The 11927-nt window shown below is 57.7% G+C and overlaps 1 protein-coding gene across 1 annotated transcript; it reads right to left on the bottom strand.

Moving 5' to 3' along the window:
* Nucleotides 1-275: 275 nt before the first annotated feature.
* Nucleotides 276-6879, bottom strand: LOC133361000 (cytoplasmic protein NCK2-like). Its single transcript, XM_061579883.1, has 4 exons — nt 5437-6879; nt 4959-5393; nt 3837-4118; nt 276-1805 (listed from the first exon to the last, which is right to left on the bottom strand). Exons 1-4 carry the CDS (start codon nt 5989-5991, stop codon nt 1608-1610), a joined length of 1470 nt encoding a protein of 489 aa, XP_061435867.1. The 5' UTR covers nt 5992-6879; the 3' UTR covers nt 276-1607.
* Nucleotides 6880-11927: the final 5048 nt, after the last annotated feature.

Genomic DNA, 11927 nt, shown 5'->3' with positions numbered 1-11927 from the left:
CATTTAAACACTGGATATGAATACCTAAGGATACCAACAACATAAACATACGAATAAGAAACACGGTTAATCGATGTGCAATGACGATTTGACACGCTTCTTTTGAGATGGCACTTTATTGAAGGCGCCCGTTCGCTTGGCATCAGGCGGAGGGACCCCCACTGCAACAGCCCCGAGTGTCGGGTGGTTGCGGGTTTAACGACACAGCGTTTGTTATATTTACGCGTTCTCACTACCAAATCCCACCACCAAATATCCCACCCCCCCCCCCCCCCTCTATGGATGATATTGGTCGCAAAACGCCCTACTTAAAGCACTCCCGGCTCCCGCCCTGGGAACGTGGAATGTCCACCAGCGGCATCACTCGAGCGTTTTTCTCGAGGGATAATCTTCACGACCCAACGATCATCACCATATCACTCTCTCATCAATATCATCACTGGTATCAGCATCATCAGCTGCAGTCACCATATCACTCTCATCAGTCTTCATCACTGGGATCATCACACAACCATCTGCAGTCACCACATAGGCGCTGCTACTCGCTACTACTAAGATCACTTGGCCCTACAGTCTGCTAGAGGCTACACGGGGGATCTTTGCGTATAGGTGCTGCTACTCGCTACTAACAGCACTGGCCCCAATAGTCTGCTAGAGGCTACACGGGGGATCTTTGTTTCCCTTTGACGACAGCGTCCAACTTTGGCCGGCATTCGTTTTCCCGCCCCGTCCCTCCCTCCCCAAAACAACCCTCGATTGCCTGAACCGACACACAGCGAAACTACCGCCCAGGGTTTGCTATCACACGCAGATGGGTCCGGGAGACGTAACGCTGCCGGGAAATCGTCGGTAGCAAGCGTCGCCCGGTACCCATCATCCAATGTCACTCCAGTGGCCCTTGAGAAACTGCATCAACGCCACCGGCCCCTTGGTTCGAAATTCTCAGCGGCGAAGCTACCGCCCAGGGCTTGCTATCACACGCAGTTTGGACCAGGAGACTTAACGCTGCTGGGAAATCGTCGGTAGCAAGCGTCACCCATCCCAGTACCCATCATCCAATGTCAGTCCAGTGGCCCTTGAGACACTGCATCAACGCCACCGGCCCCTTGGTTCGAAATTCTCAGCGGCGAAGTTACCGCCCAGCGCTTGCTATCACATGCAGTTGGGACCGGGAGACTTAACGCTGCCGGGAAATCGTCGGTAGCAAGCGTCACCCATCCCAGTACCCATCATCCAATGTCAGTCCAGTGGCCCTTGAGACACTGCATCAACGCCACCGGCCCCTTGGTTCGAAATTTTCAGCGGCGAAGCTACCGCCCAGCGCTTGCTATCACACGCAGTTTGGACCAGGAGACTTAACGCTGCCGGGAAATCGTCGGTAGCAAGCGTCACCCATCCCAGTACCCATCATCCAATGTCAGTCCAGTGGCCCTTGAGACACTGCATCAACGCCACCGGTCCCTTGGTTCGAAATTCTCAGCGGCGAAGCTACCGCCCAGGGCTTGCTATCACACGCAGTTTGGACCGGGAGACTTAACGCTGCCGGGAAATCGTCGGTAGCAAGCGTCACCCACGCCCGGTACCCATCGCCTAGCGCCAGCCGGCCGTCACGGCAACGGCCTCACGAGGAAGAGCCTCTCGCCGGCTCCGCTCGAGAAGATGGGGGCCGCCTCGCCGTAGTGGGCGACGAGGGCGTCCATGGAGTCGAAGAGGCGCTGCCCGATGCGGAAGACGCCGCCCGCCGTGCCCACCTTGAAGTGCCGATTCCTGTCCGCCGCCCTCACGGAGAGCGACAGGTCGCTGGGCTGGAGAGGGGGAGGAGGGGGAGGTGGGGGACAGGAGGGGAGGGAGGAGAGGGGAGGAGAGGGGAGGGGGGGGAGGTGGAGAGGGGGGAGGAGAGGTGGGGGACAGGAGGGGAGGGAGGAGAGGGGAGGGGAGGGAGGAGAGGGGGGAGGAGAGGTGGGGGACAGGAGGGGTGGGGGACAGGAGGGGAGGGGGGGGGGACAGGAGGGGAGGGAGGAGGGTGGAGGAAGGGAGGGTGCAGGGGGGGAGGTGAAGAGGGGGAGGAGAGGTGGGGGGACAGGAGGGGAGGGAGGAGGGGGGAGGAGGGGGGAGGGGAGGTGGGGGGACAAGAGGGGAGGGAGGGGGGGGTAGGGAGGTGGGAGACAGGAGGGGAGGAAGGAGGGGGGAGGGAGGAGGGGGAGGGAGGAGGAGGGTGGAGGGAGGGAGGAGGGTGGAGGGCGGGTGGAGAGGTGGGGGGATGAGGGGAGGAGGGAGGGAGGAGGGGGGGTGGAGAGGGAGGGGGGTCGAGAGAGAAAGGTGAAGTGGGGGTGGGGAGGGAGTGAGGGGGGTGGAGGAGAGTGGAGGGGGAGGGATGAAAGGGGGGAGGAGGGAAGAGGAGGGGGGCCGTGGGGAAGAGATGAGAGGGGTGGGGGGATGAGAGGGGGGGGGGCGTCAGTAGTTACCTCCTGGGCATCGGTGACAAAGATCTTGACGGCTCATGGCGTTCCTCCTCTACACATCAGCGTGGTGGTGGTGGTGATGATGATGATGGTGGTGATGGGGGTGGTGATGATGGTGGTGGTGATGATGGTGGTGGTGATGGTGATGGGGGTGGTGATGGTAGTGGTGATGATGGTGGTGGTGATGATGGTGATGATGATGATGGTGGTGATGGTGGTGATGGTGATCGGGGTGGTGATGGTAGTGGTGATGGTGGTGATGGTGGTGATGATGGTGGTGGTGGTGATGATTCACGAATGGAAACATTAAAACCTCCCCGGCAGGAGTGGTGGTGGCGATGTGCGACTGTGGGCCACCCAGAGCAGAGACTCAGAGAGATCCATCGACTGTTTTTGATAATTATGCACGGAACTATGAACCCCAGAGACGCAAGTTCGATTCCCGCTCGCGGCCAACACCAATGACGATGATCTGAGCCTGTCCTGGGCCTCCCCAACCGAGGTCGAGCCGGCCTCATATAATTGGTGCGGAGTGGACTGGGGAGACAAAGGCGGCCGGGCGCGGCTCTAGGAAACCCACCCAACAACAACCGCCATTCGCCACAAAGTGGCACTGACGTCACCACGACGCTTGTGCCAGGCTTTGTGCACGTTGAGGCCATGTGAAGTGTCGTACGCCCGCTGGCGGGAGGTCACGGGGCAGACCCAGGTGCCACAGGTCGACTGACTGAGATGACCGAGACGAGTGGCTGATGCACCACCTGTGCCAACTTGCTGTGCTTTAGCCACCCGGCGCTCCGCTCGTTGTTGTGAGCGTCGCTCCTCCCCCCTCCGTTGTTGTTGGAGGGCGACTGCCTCCAACTGCCCAGTAGCGTCCTTCACGAGCCTCCTCCACAGAGGCCGATCTTGACACCGCTGGTACCGGTCATCGGCAAGTCCACTCAGCTTCACGTCCTCCTGTACCACATCACTCCATCTCTTCTCTAGCCCGTGCCACGCCCGTTTAGCCCCTTCTATCCGATGCAGCCTTACCTGCTAGAGGAGCTCACCGATGGGACTTTGTCCAGATCTTTCGAGAGTTTGTGAGCTCCTCACACAATCCAGCCTGCAGGTTAAACCCAGGATGGATCGTAGGCAGTCCGGCCCAAATGTTTCTAACCGGCGCAGACGTTCCATTAGGGGGTCCACATTTCACAAAGCGTAGAGAAGGGATGGCATGACCATGGCCGAGAAGACCCGAAGCTTCGCGCGGAGCGACAGACCAGGTAGCTTCCACACAGATGAGATGAGAGACAGAGAGACAAGACAGAGAGCGAGAGAGACACAGAGACAAGACACATGGAGACAAGACCGAGACGCCAGTCGCATGCCCACCGAGGACTCCGAGTCGCGGACTACAAAGTCTCCATTCTCCCCTCGCTCGTTCAGCGCCGCCTCTGCCATGTGGCGGCTCATGGAGCCCCGGTACCACGGCCGGCACGGGAACCGGCTCACGGTACCCTGCACGGGCTGCTGCTGCTGCTGTAGCTGCTGCTGTAGTAGCTGCTGCTGTAGCTGCCGGTAGTGGTGCTGGTGGTGGTGGGTCCGCCCGGCATCCGTGCCATTGTGGGGGTCCCCGTGGATGTGCGGCACCGCCGATTCTGTCGCCGGTAGCACCTGTGTGGGGCCGGCGGAGGGGTTCCAGTCACCCGACTGACACCCACGCACACCCACACACCCTACCCACCCACCCACACACACCCACACCCACACACACACCCACACACACACACACACCCTACCCACCCTCACCCACCCACACCCACTACCCACCCTAACAACCCTACACACCCACCCTACCCATCCTCACCCACCCACTCACACCTCACTCACCCACCCTACCCACCCACACCCGACCCACCCACACCCACCCTACCCAATCACCCTACCCACCCACACCCACCCTACCCACCCACACCCACCCACCCTACCCACCCACACCCGACCCACCCACACCCTACCTACCCTCACTCACCCCCACCCTCACCCACCCACACCCACCCAACCGACCCACCCACCCTACACACCCACCCCCACCCTCACCCACCCACACCCACCCACACCCACCCACCCACACCCACCCTACCCACCAACACCACATCCACCCACCCTAGCCACCCACCCACACCCGACCCACCCACACCCACCCTACCCAATCACCCTACCCACGCACACCCACCCACACCCAAACACCCATCCACCCTACCCACCCCACCCACCCACACCCACCCACTCACCCCACCCACACCACCCTACCCAATCACCCTACCCACACACACCCACCCACACTCAAACACCCATCCACCCTACCCACCCCACCCACCCACACCCACCCACTCACCCCACCCACACCCGCCCGACCCACCCACCCACACCCACCCACACCCACCCCCACCCACCCTACCCACCCACCAACCCTACCCACCCCCATCCACACCACACCACACCCACACCCACCCGCACGTAGTTGCGTGGCACCAGCCCCGTGGCTCCGTCGGCCCTCCGGCAGTGCCACCACTCGGGGTCGTCGAGCGGCTTGCCCAGCACCTCCAGGTGCTCGCCCAGAGCGAAGCTCAGCTCCTCGCTGCTGCTGCTGGCGCTGAACGGGTACATGGCCACCACCACCTCCAGCACATTTCCTCCTGTTCCTCTATCATGACCACCACCACTTCCTCTTCTCCCACCACCTGCTCTATCACCGCCGCTACCACCACTACCTGCAACTCCTCTATCACCGCCACCACCTACTCCATTACCACCACCACTACTACCACCACCACCACCACCACCACAACTACCACCTCCTCTATCACCGCCACCACTACCTCCTCCTCTATCACCGCCACCACCATCACCTCCTCTCCAACCTCCTCCTCTATCACCGCCACCGCCTACTCCTCCATCACCACCGCCGCCACCACAGCTGCGACAACCACCACCACCACCACCACAACCACAACCACCACCCCCCCATCCTCGTGCCACGAGTACGGCTTCGGTCAAGAACGCCGCCACGTCCAGCTGCCCCCGCCGCCGCTGACCGCCGCTCCCGGTAGCCGCGGTGGCGGTGGCCGCGGTGGCCGCTGTCCCTGATGGAGTCCTCCGACGCACCGGGAGCGACATAGTTCCCGGGGAACCATCCCGTGGCGCCGCCGGGCAAGCGGCCCCGCCACCACCCGTCGCTGCCCTTGTCCGTCACGGCGACGCGCGCCCCCCTGGACAGCGACAACTCGTCGGGGCGTCCGGCCGTGTAGTCGTAGCGAGCCACCGCCACCGCCATCACCGGTGCCTCCCCCCCGGTGGCGCCGGATGGGCGACGCGGTGCCGGAGACGGTGCCAGGGACGGTGCCGTTGGCGTAGCCGGCAACCACGGCGGCGGCGGCATGGCCGCGGTTGATTGCGACCAATGCTGCTGATGATGATGATGATTTTGCTGATGAGTCTGCTGATGAGGCTGATGATGATGATGGCTGGGAGTAATGGACGGCATCTTGTGGCAAGGCGACAGATTCGTGGTGCCGGTGACGCCGCCGGTGGTGACGGTGGTGGTGACGGTGGCGGTGGTGGTGGTGTTGGTGGTGACGATGGTGGTGGTGCCGGTGGTGGTGCCGGTGGTGGTGACGGTGGTGGTGACGGTGGTGGTGACGGTGGTGGTGACGGTGGTGACGATGGTGGTGGTGCCGGTGGTGGTGCCGGTGGTGGTGCCGGTGGTGGTGACGGTGGTGGTGACGGTGGTGGTGACGGTGGTGGTGACGATGGTGGTGGTGCCGGTGGTGGTGACGGTGGTGATGGTGCCGGCGATGGTGATGGTGACGGCGGTACCAGTGGTGGTGATGTTGCTGTTGGTGGTGGTGACAGTGGTGGTGGTGGTGTTGTTGTTGGTGGTGGTGGTGGTGACGGTGGTGGTGTTGCTGGTGATGGTGATAGTGTTGTTGGTGTTGGTGACGATGGTGGTGGTGACGGTGACAGTGGTGGTGTTGTTGGTGGTGGTGACGGTGGTGGTGACAGTGGTGGTGTTGCTGGTGACGGTGGTAGTGTTGTTGGTGGTGGTGACGGTGGTGGTGATGGTGGTGGTGTTGTTGGTGGTGACGATGGTGGTGGTGACGGTGACAGTGGTGGTGTTGTTGGTGGTGACGATGGTGGTGGTGACGATGGTGGTGGTGACGGTGGTGGTGACGGTGACAGTGGTGGTTTTGTTGGTGGTGGTGGTGACGACGGTGGTGGTGGTGTTGTTGCTGGTCACAGTGGTAATGTTGTTGGTGGTGGTGACGACGGTGATGGTCACGGTGACGGCGGCACCGATATCTGCCCTACCGCCGACGAGGATCGCCGCCGCGGTCAGACAAAGTGTCCCCAGAGTCGGTCGTGGACTTTGCTCTGCCCACACCTGGGGGATAGGTGCGCCGAGGGAGGGTTGACGATGGTCAGTGGGGGGGGGGGGGGGGGGGGGGGGCGTGGGGGAGGGGCGGGGGGTGACCGAAAGAACAAGAGGCGTTATTTTGTTTTTTACATGGTAAATGTATCTTCTTGGTTCTTTCGGTAAAGTCACGTAGAATTGAAATAATTAAAAAATAAAAATAAAACATAATAAAATAATTCTCACGACGTTTCGGCCACAACGCAAGCAGCCGTCCACAGGTGAAGAACAGGTCTGTCGAGAAGACAGAGTCTGAATGACAGACCTGTTCTTCACCTGAGGACGGCTGCTTGCGTTGTGGCCGAAACGTCGTGAGAATTATTTTATTATGTTTTATTTTTATTATTTTATTATTTCCATTCTACGTGACTTTACCAAAAGAACCAAGAAGATGAATCCCTGCAGTCACAAAAGCTTTAAATCGAAAAGATGGTAAATGTAGTGTAGTGTGTAGTGTAGTTTGTCGTGTGCTGTAGTGTAGTGTGGTGTGTAGTGTAATGGAGTGTGTAGTGTGTAGGGTAGTGTAGTGTGTAATGTAGTGTATAGTGTAGGGTAGTGTAGTGTGTAGGGTAGTGTAGTGTGTAGAGTAGTGTAGTGTGTAGGGTAGTGTATAGTGTAGTATGTAGTTTATAGTGTATACAAGTGTAGTGTGTAGCGTATAGTGTAGGGTAATGGAGTGTAGCGTGTAGTCTATGAAGTTCAACACACACAACACGGTTGGATACGTACGGTGCGAAAGAAGCTCTGCCTACGTGTGTGTGTCTGAAGGTCGGGAGTGGGCGGCTAATTGATCAGACGCGGGTGGTGGGTGTGGTGGTAGTGGAGGTGGTGATGGTAGTCTTGGGGAGCGGTGGTGCAGCGGTTAGCGCTACGCTGCGCTACGAACCTGGCGACCCGGGTTCGATTCCCACTCGCGGCCAACACCACCGGTGACGATTATTTGAACCGGTCCTGGACCTCCCCCTAGGTCGACTCAGCCTCAAATTAGTTCCTGGTGCGGTGTGTAAACATCGCTACTAGGGTGGTGTTGGCCACCCACCCCCTCGTGTGCCTTGCCGGCCTTTATAGGTGCAGCACTTGCCCCTACAGTCTGTTAAGGCTATACTGGGGGTCTTTATCTTTGGGGGTGGTGGTGGTGGTGGGGATGGTGGTGGTACGATGGGTCAGATACACGACTTTGCCCTGCGTTTGTTTACGGCGTCTTATCAGCTTGGGCCAATTCTTTTTTTTTACCAGGTGCAACGCCCCTAAATCACTATCATCATCGTCACGTGGAAATGTATAGCAGCCGAATACTCTAAACGCATGCTTCTACACACTCAGACCCATACTCATAGACACCATATACCCATTGACCCACAGAGACCCATACTCATAGACACCATATACCCATTGACCCACAGAGACCCATACTCATAGACACCATATACCGATTGACCCACAGAGACCCATACTCAGACACCATAGACCCATTGACCCACAGAGACCCATACTCATAGACACTATAGACCCATTGACCCACAGAGACCCATACTCATAGACACCATAGACCCATAGACCCACAGAGACCCATAGAGGCACATTGACCCACAGAGAGCCACACTCATATAGATCCATTTACCCAGAGACTAATATAGATGCATAGAGACCCACTAAACGAAGCTATTTTTCATTTCACTAGGTGCAAGGCCCCACTGTCGGTGTGTGTGTGGCGTGGTGTTACAGCGCCACGTGTTGGCTTTCCAGAGTGGCAGCATCGATTACGGGACGATTTGTTCATAAAGCGAGCCGGAGTATTCATGGTCGATCAGCCCACCGACTCGCAGGTTAAGGCTCTGTTCGTGTTGGTGGTGTAAGCGGTGTGGGGGGGGGGGGCCTGTGGATTTTAGGAGGCTTACCTCATTCAACCACTCGCCCACTAAACCATTCACTCACCCACCCACTTAGGAGGTCTCAAACGGGTTTCGATTCCTTAACCGTACCCGGCCGCACCAGGGTCGCAAACGGGTATCGGGTACCTGATTGCGACCTCTGGGATGAAGCCATGTTGCAGGCGCGGGTGGGTTGATTCTAGGAACTTGAATTGTAGAGAAGAGACAAGACGTTGGGAAATGAGTGACAAACAGTTACTCATCAGTGACTCACAGTCTACCCGTACCCGTACCCGGCTGCACCAGGGTCACAAATGGGTACCCAATACCAACTCATTCCACTACCCAATTCTGCCCCTTCCACTACCCAATACCAACTCATTCCACTACCCAATTCTGCCCCTTCCACTACCCTTTTACTGTCCAATAGCGACCCCTTCCACTACCAAATACTGATTTCTGAGACTTACTCAGAGGCCCATAGACTTACTCAGACACCAGAGGTCGCAAACGGGTTTTGATTCCTTACCCGTACCCGGCCGCACCAGGGTCGCAAACGGGTACCCGTACCCGGCCGTACCCGTACCCTACCCGTACCCGGCCGGGTATCGGGTACCTGATTACGACCTCTGGGATGAAGCCATGTTGCAGGCGCGGGTGGGTTGATTCTAGGAACTTGAATTGTGAGAAGAGACAAGACGTTGGGAAATGAGTGACAAACGGTGACTCACCAGTGACTCACCGTCTACCCGTACCCAGCCACACCAGGGTCGAAAATGGGTACCCGTACCCGGCCGGGTACCCGGTTGCGACCTCTGCCACTTATTCATATTCCGAGGTTTTTTTCGGTAATGTCACGTAAAATTAAACATTAAAGTTAATTTTAATGTTTTACCTACGTGACTTTACCGAAAAACCCTAAGAATATGAATCCTTGCAGTCACGAAAGCTTCAAATCTAGAATCTCTGCCACTTATCCACCCACCCAATCACCAGGGCCGTATTATCCAATATGTCACAGTAAGAACCGTGGCTCGGGCTCCCCTCCCCCTCCCCTCAATTTAGCAAACTGATATCCGATTCGAGTTACATTTTTATTCATTTTTTTTATTTTTGGGACAATTCGAAAAAAAGTACAAACCACAAATCACGACGAGGGGCAGGAGGATGGGCTCTCATCATAATCATCATTAACAACAACGACGGTTAATCGTTTGAACAATAACAAAATGTTAAATCAGCGCACATGGTCATCCAACGCACTTTAAAACTGGTTACAGGTGGCCCCTCCCCCCTCCGCTAGAAAAAGGAGAGGATTGAGAAGGTGGAGAGAGCAGAGGGGCAGAGCGTGGATTGAACCAATGGAGCGAGAAAGAGAGTGGATTGAGCAGAAGGTGATGGAGGGCGAGAGAGAGGAAGAGTGGACTGAGAATACTCACAAACTAACTGTTGTTTTAAAAAAAAAAAAACTAGTTTTTCATGGACTACCAAAGCACCCAAGCCACGGGCAGGTACTTCTTCTGGCACCAACATCCAGGGTCCCAGAGGTCAGACCGGCTGGAATACCTGGGAGGTGGGGGCACCGGAGGATCTTATGTTTTGTGAAGCAGGACCAACAAGCTCAAGCAGCAGCAGTTGGAGCTTCTGAAGCAGCCAGAGCAGCAGCAGCAGCAAACCCACTCTTGACACCATCCACAGGAACCTCGTGCAGACTGACGACCCGCCGCCAGATCATATATTGTCCCAGTGTCTACACAGATCACGCTTTGTCCCCGTGTCACGCACGCTAATGCAGCATCTGCAATAGCAGCTCGGACAGTTGCAGTAGTTGGAGCAGCTGGAGCAGCAGAAACCCCACTTCTGACACCATCCACGGGAACCTCGTGCAGACTGACGACCCGCCGCCGGGTCATGCATTGTCCCAGTGTCTACACAGATCATGCTTTGTCCCCGTGTCCCGCACGCTAATGCAGCAGCAGCTGCAGTTGGAGCAGTTGGAGCAGCTGCAGCAGCAGGGACTAAGATACCAGGTGGTCCAAGCCCAGACCCTGTGGAAAACGCTGCTCACCTCCTACCGCAGGGCCCTGGTGCCCAAACGCCGTGGGTAAAGAACGTGGCAGAACCCTGTCCCCCTCTTGAACGTGCTGCACCAGATTCTGGGAGACGGTGGGGCGCAGGCTGCGGGAGGGCATCAACGTGGCAGCCGGTCCACTTGGGCAGCGGCTAGGCCTCGGCAAGGTAAAAAAGTGTACAAAGCAACGAGCCTACCTTAAACCCTTACCCCTTGGCATGTCGACACCTTTTACCCTTTTACCAGGTAAAAAGGGTACAATTACCTTGCCGAGGCCTAGCAGCGGCACAGGAGGAGTGGGGGGGGGGGGGGGCTCACCGATGGAGCTGCCATCCACCTCCACATGGAGAGTCGACGGACTAAAAGACGTCGTGGTAGTGATGGCGGTATTGTTGGTGGTGGTCGAGGTAGTGGGCGAGTGGCCGAGTAAGCCATGACCGTGGTAGAAAATTGATTTGCCGTCATAAAAATCACATTACCGGGTCTTTAAAAACACGAGGGAGAGGCGGATAGAAAGATGAAGAGAAGCGGGAGAGAGTGGCAGCTCGTGAAGTGTGAGGGGGAGGGGGGTTGTATTTGTGGTGGTCATGATTGACACACACTCGCCATAACCAGTGGGAGGGGGTAGAAACCGGTCGGGCCAACGGTGGTTGAAACTCCTCTGAGGGAAGGGGGCTGGCAGAAGCTACGATCCCCCAGAACCCTGCCTCTCAGGGAGAAAGAGTATATAAGGCGGGTCCCTGAGAGCACGAGGCAGTCCGTCTCAAGCCGAAGCCAGAAGCCGCCTGGAGAAGAAGACCCTGGACCCCAAGCCGCCGACGTCCTTCTAAGGGCCGGGGCTCAGTGCGGTGCCAGTGGTCGAGAGGCTAGAACCCCGAGGTTCCCTCGGCCTGATGTCCTTCTAAGGGCCAGTGGTCAGAGACCCACCGGGCCAGCGGTGGGTCAGCCTCCGCTAGGTCTAGCTAGCCGAAGGGCTAGAGTGGACAGTTGTAGATACGATAGCCCGGAGGGTGTACCTACCCAGGTTGTGGGTGAAAGGGGCCATTACCCCTTTGTGTTAGAGTTTA

Source organism: Lethenteron reissneri, chromosome 70 (genome assembly GCF_015708825.2).
Source record: "Lethenteron reissneri isolate LAM-NWPU_2019-01 chromosome 70, ASM1570882v1, whole genome shotgun sequence".
NCBI lineage: Eukaryota > Metazoa > Chordata > Hyperoartia > Petromyzontiformes > Petromyzontidae > Lethenteron > Lethenteron reissneri.
This window is presented reverse-complemented; position numbering and strand designations above follow the sequence as displayed.

Excerpts from the sequence above, each read along its gene's own strand:
- LOC133361000 (XM_061579883.1), bottom strand. The coding sequence starts at position 5,991 with ATGCCGTCCATTACTCCCAGCCATCATCATCATCAGCCTCATCAGCAG. Across the intron at positions 4,119-4,958 it reads TGCCACGCAACTACGTGCGG|GTGCTACCGGCGACAGAATC; the intron begins GTGGGTGTGGGT and ends GGCCCCACACAG. Across the intron at positions 1,806-3,836 it reads TCCGCGACTCGGAGTCCTCG|CCCAGCGACCTGTCGCTCTC; the intron begins GTGGGCATGCGA and ends CCCCCTCTCCAG.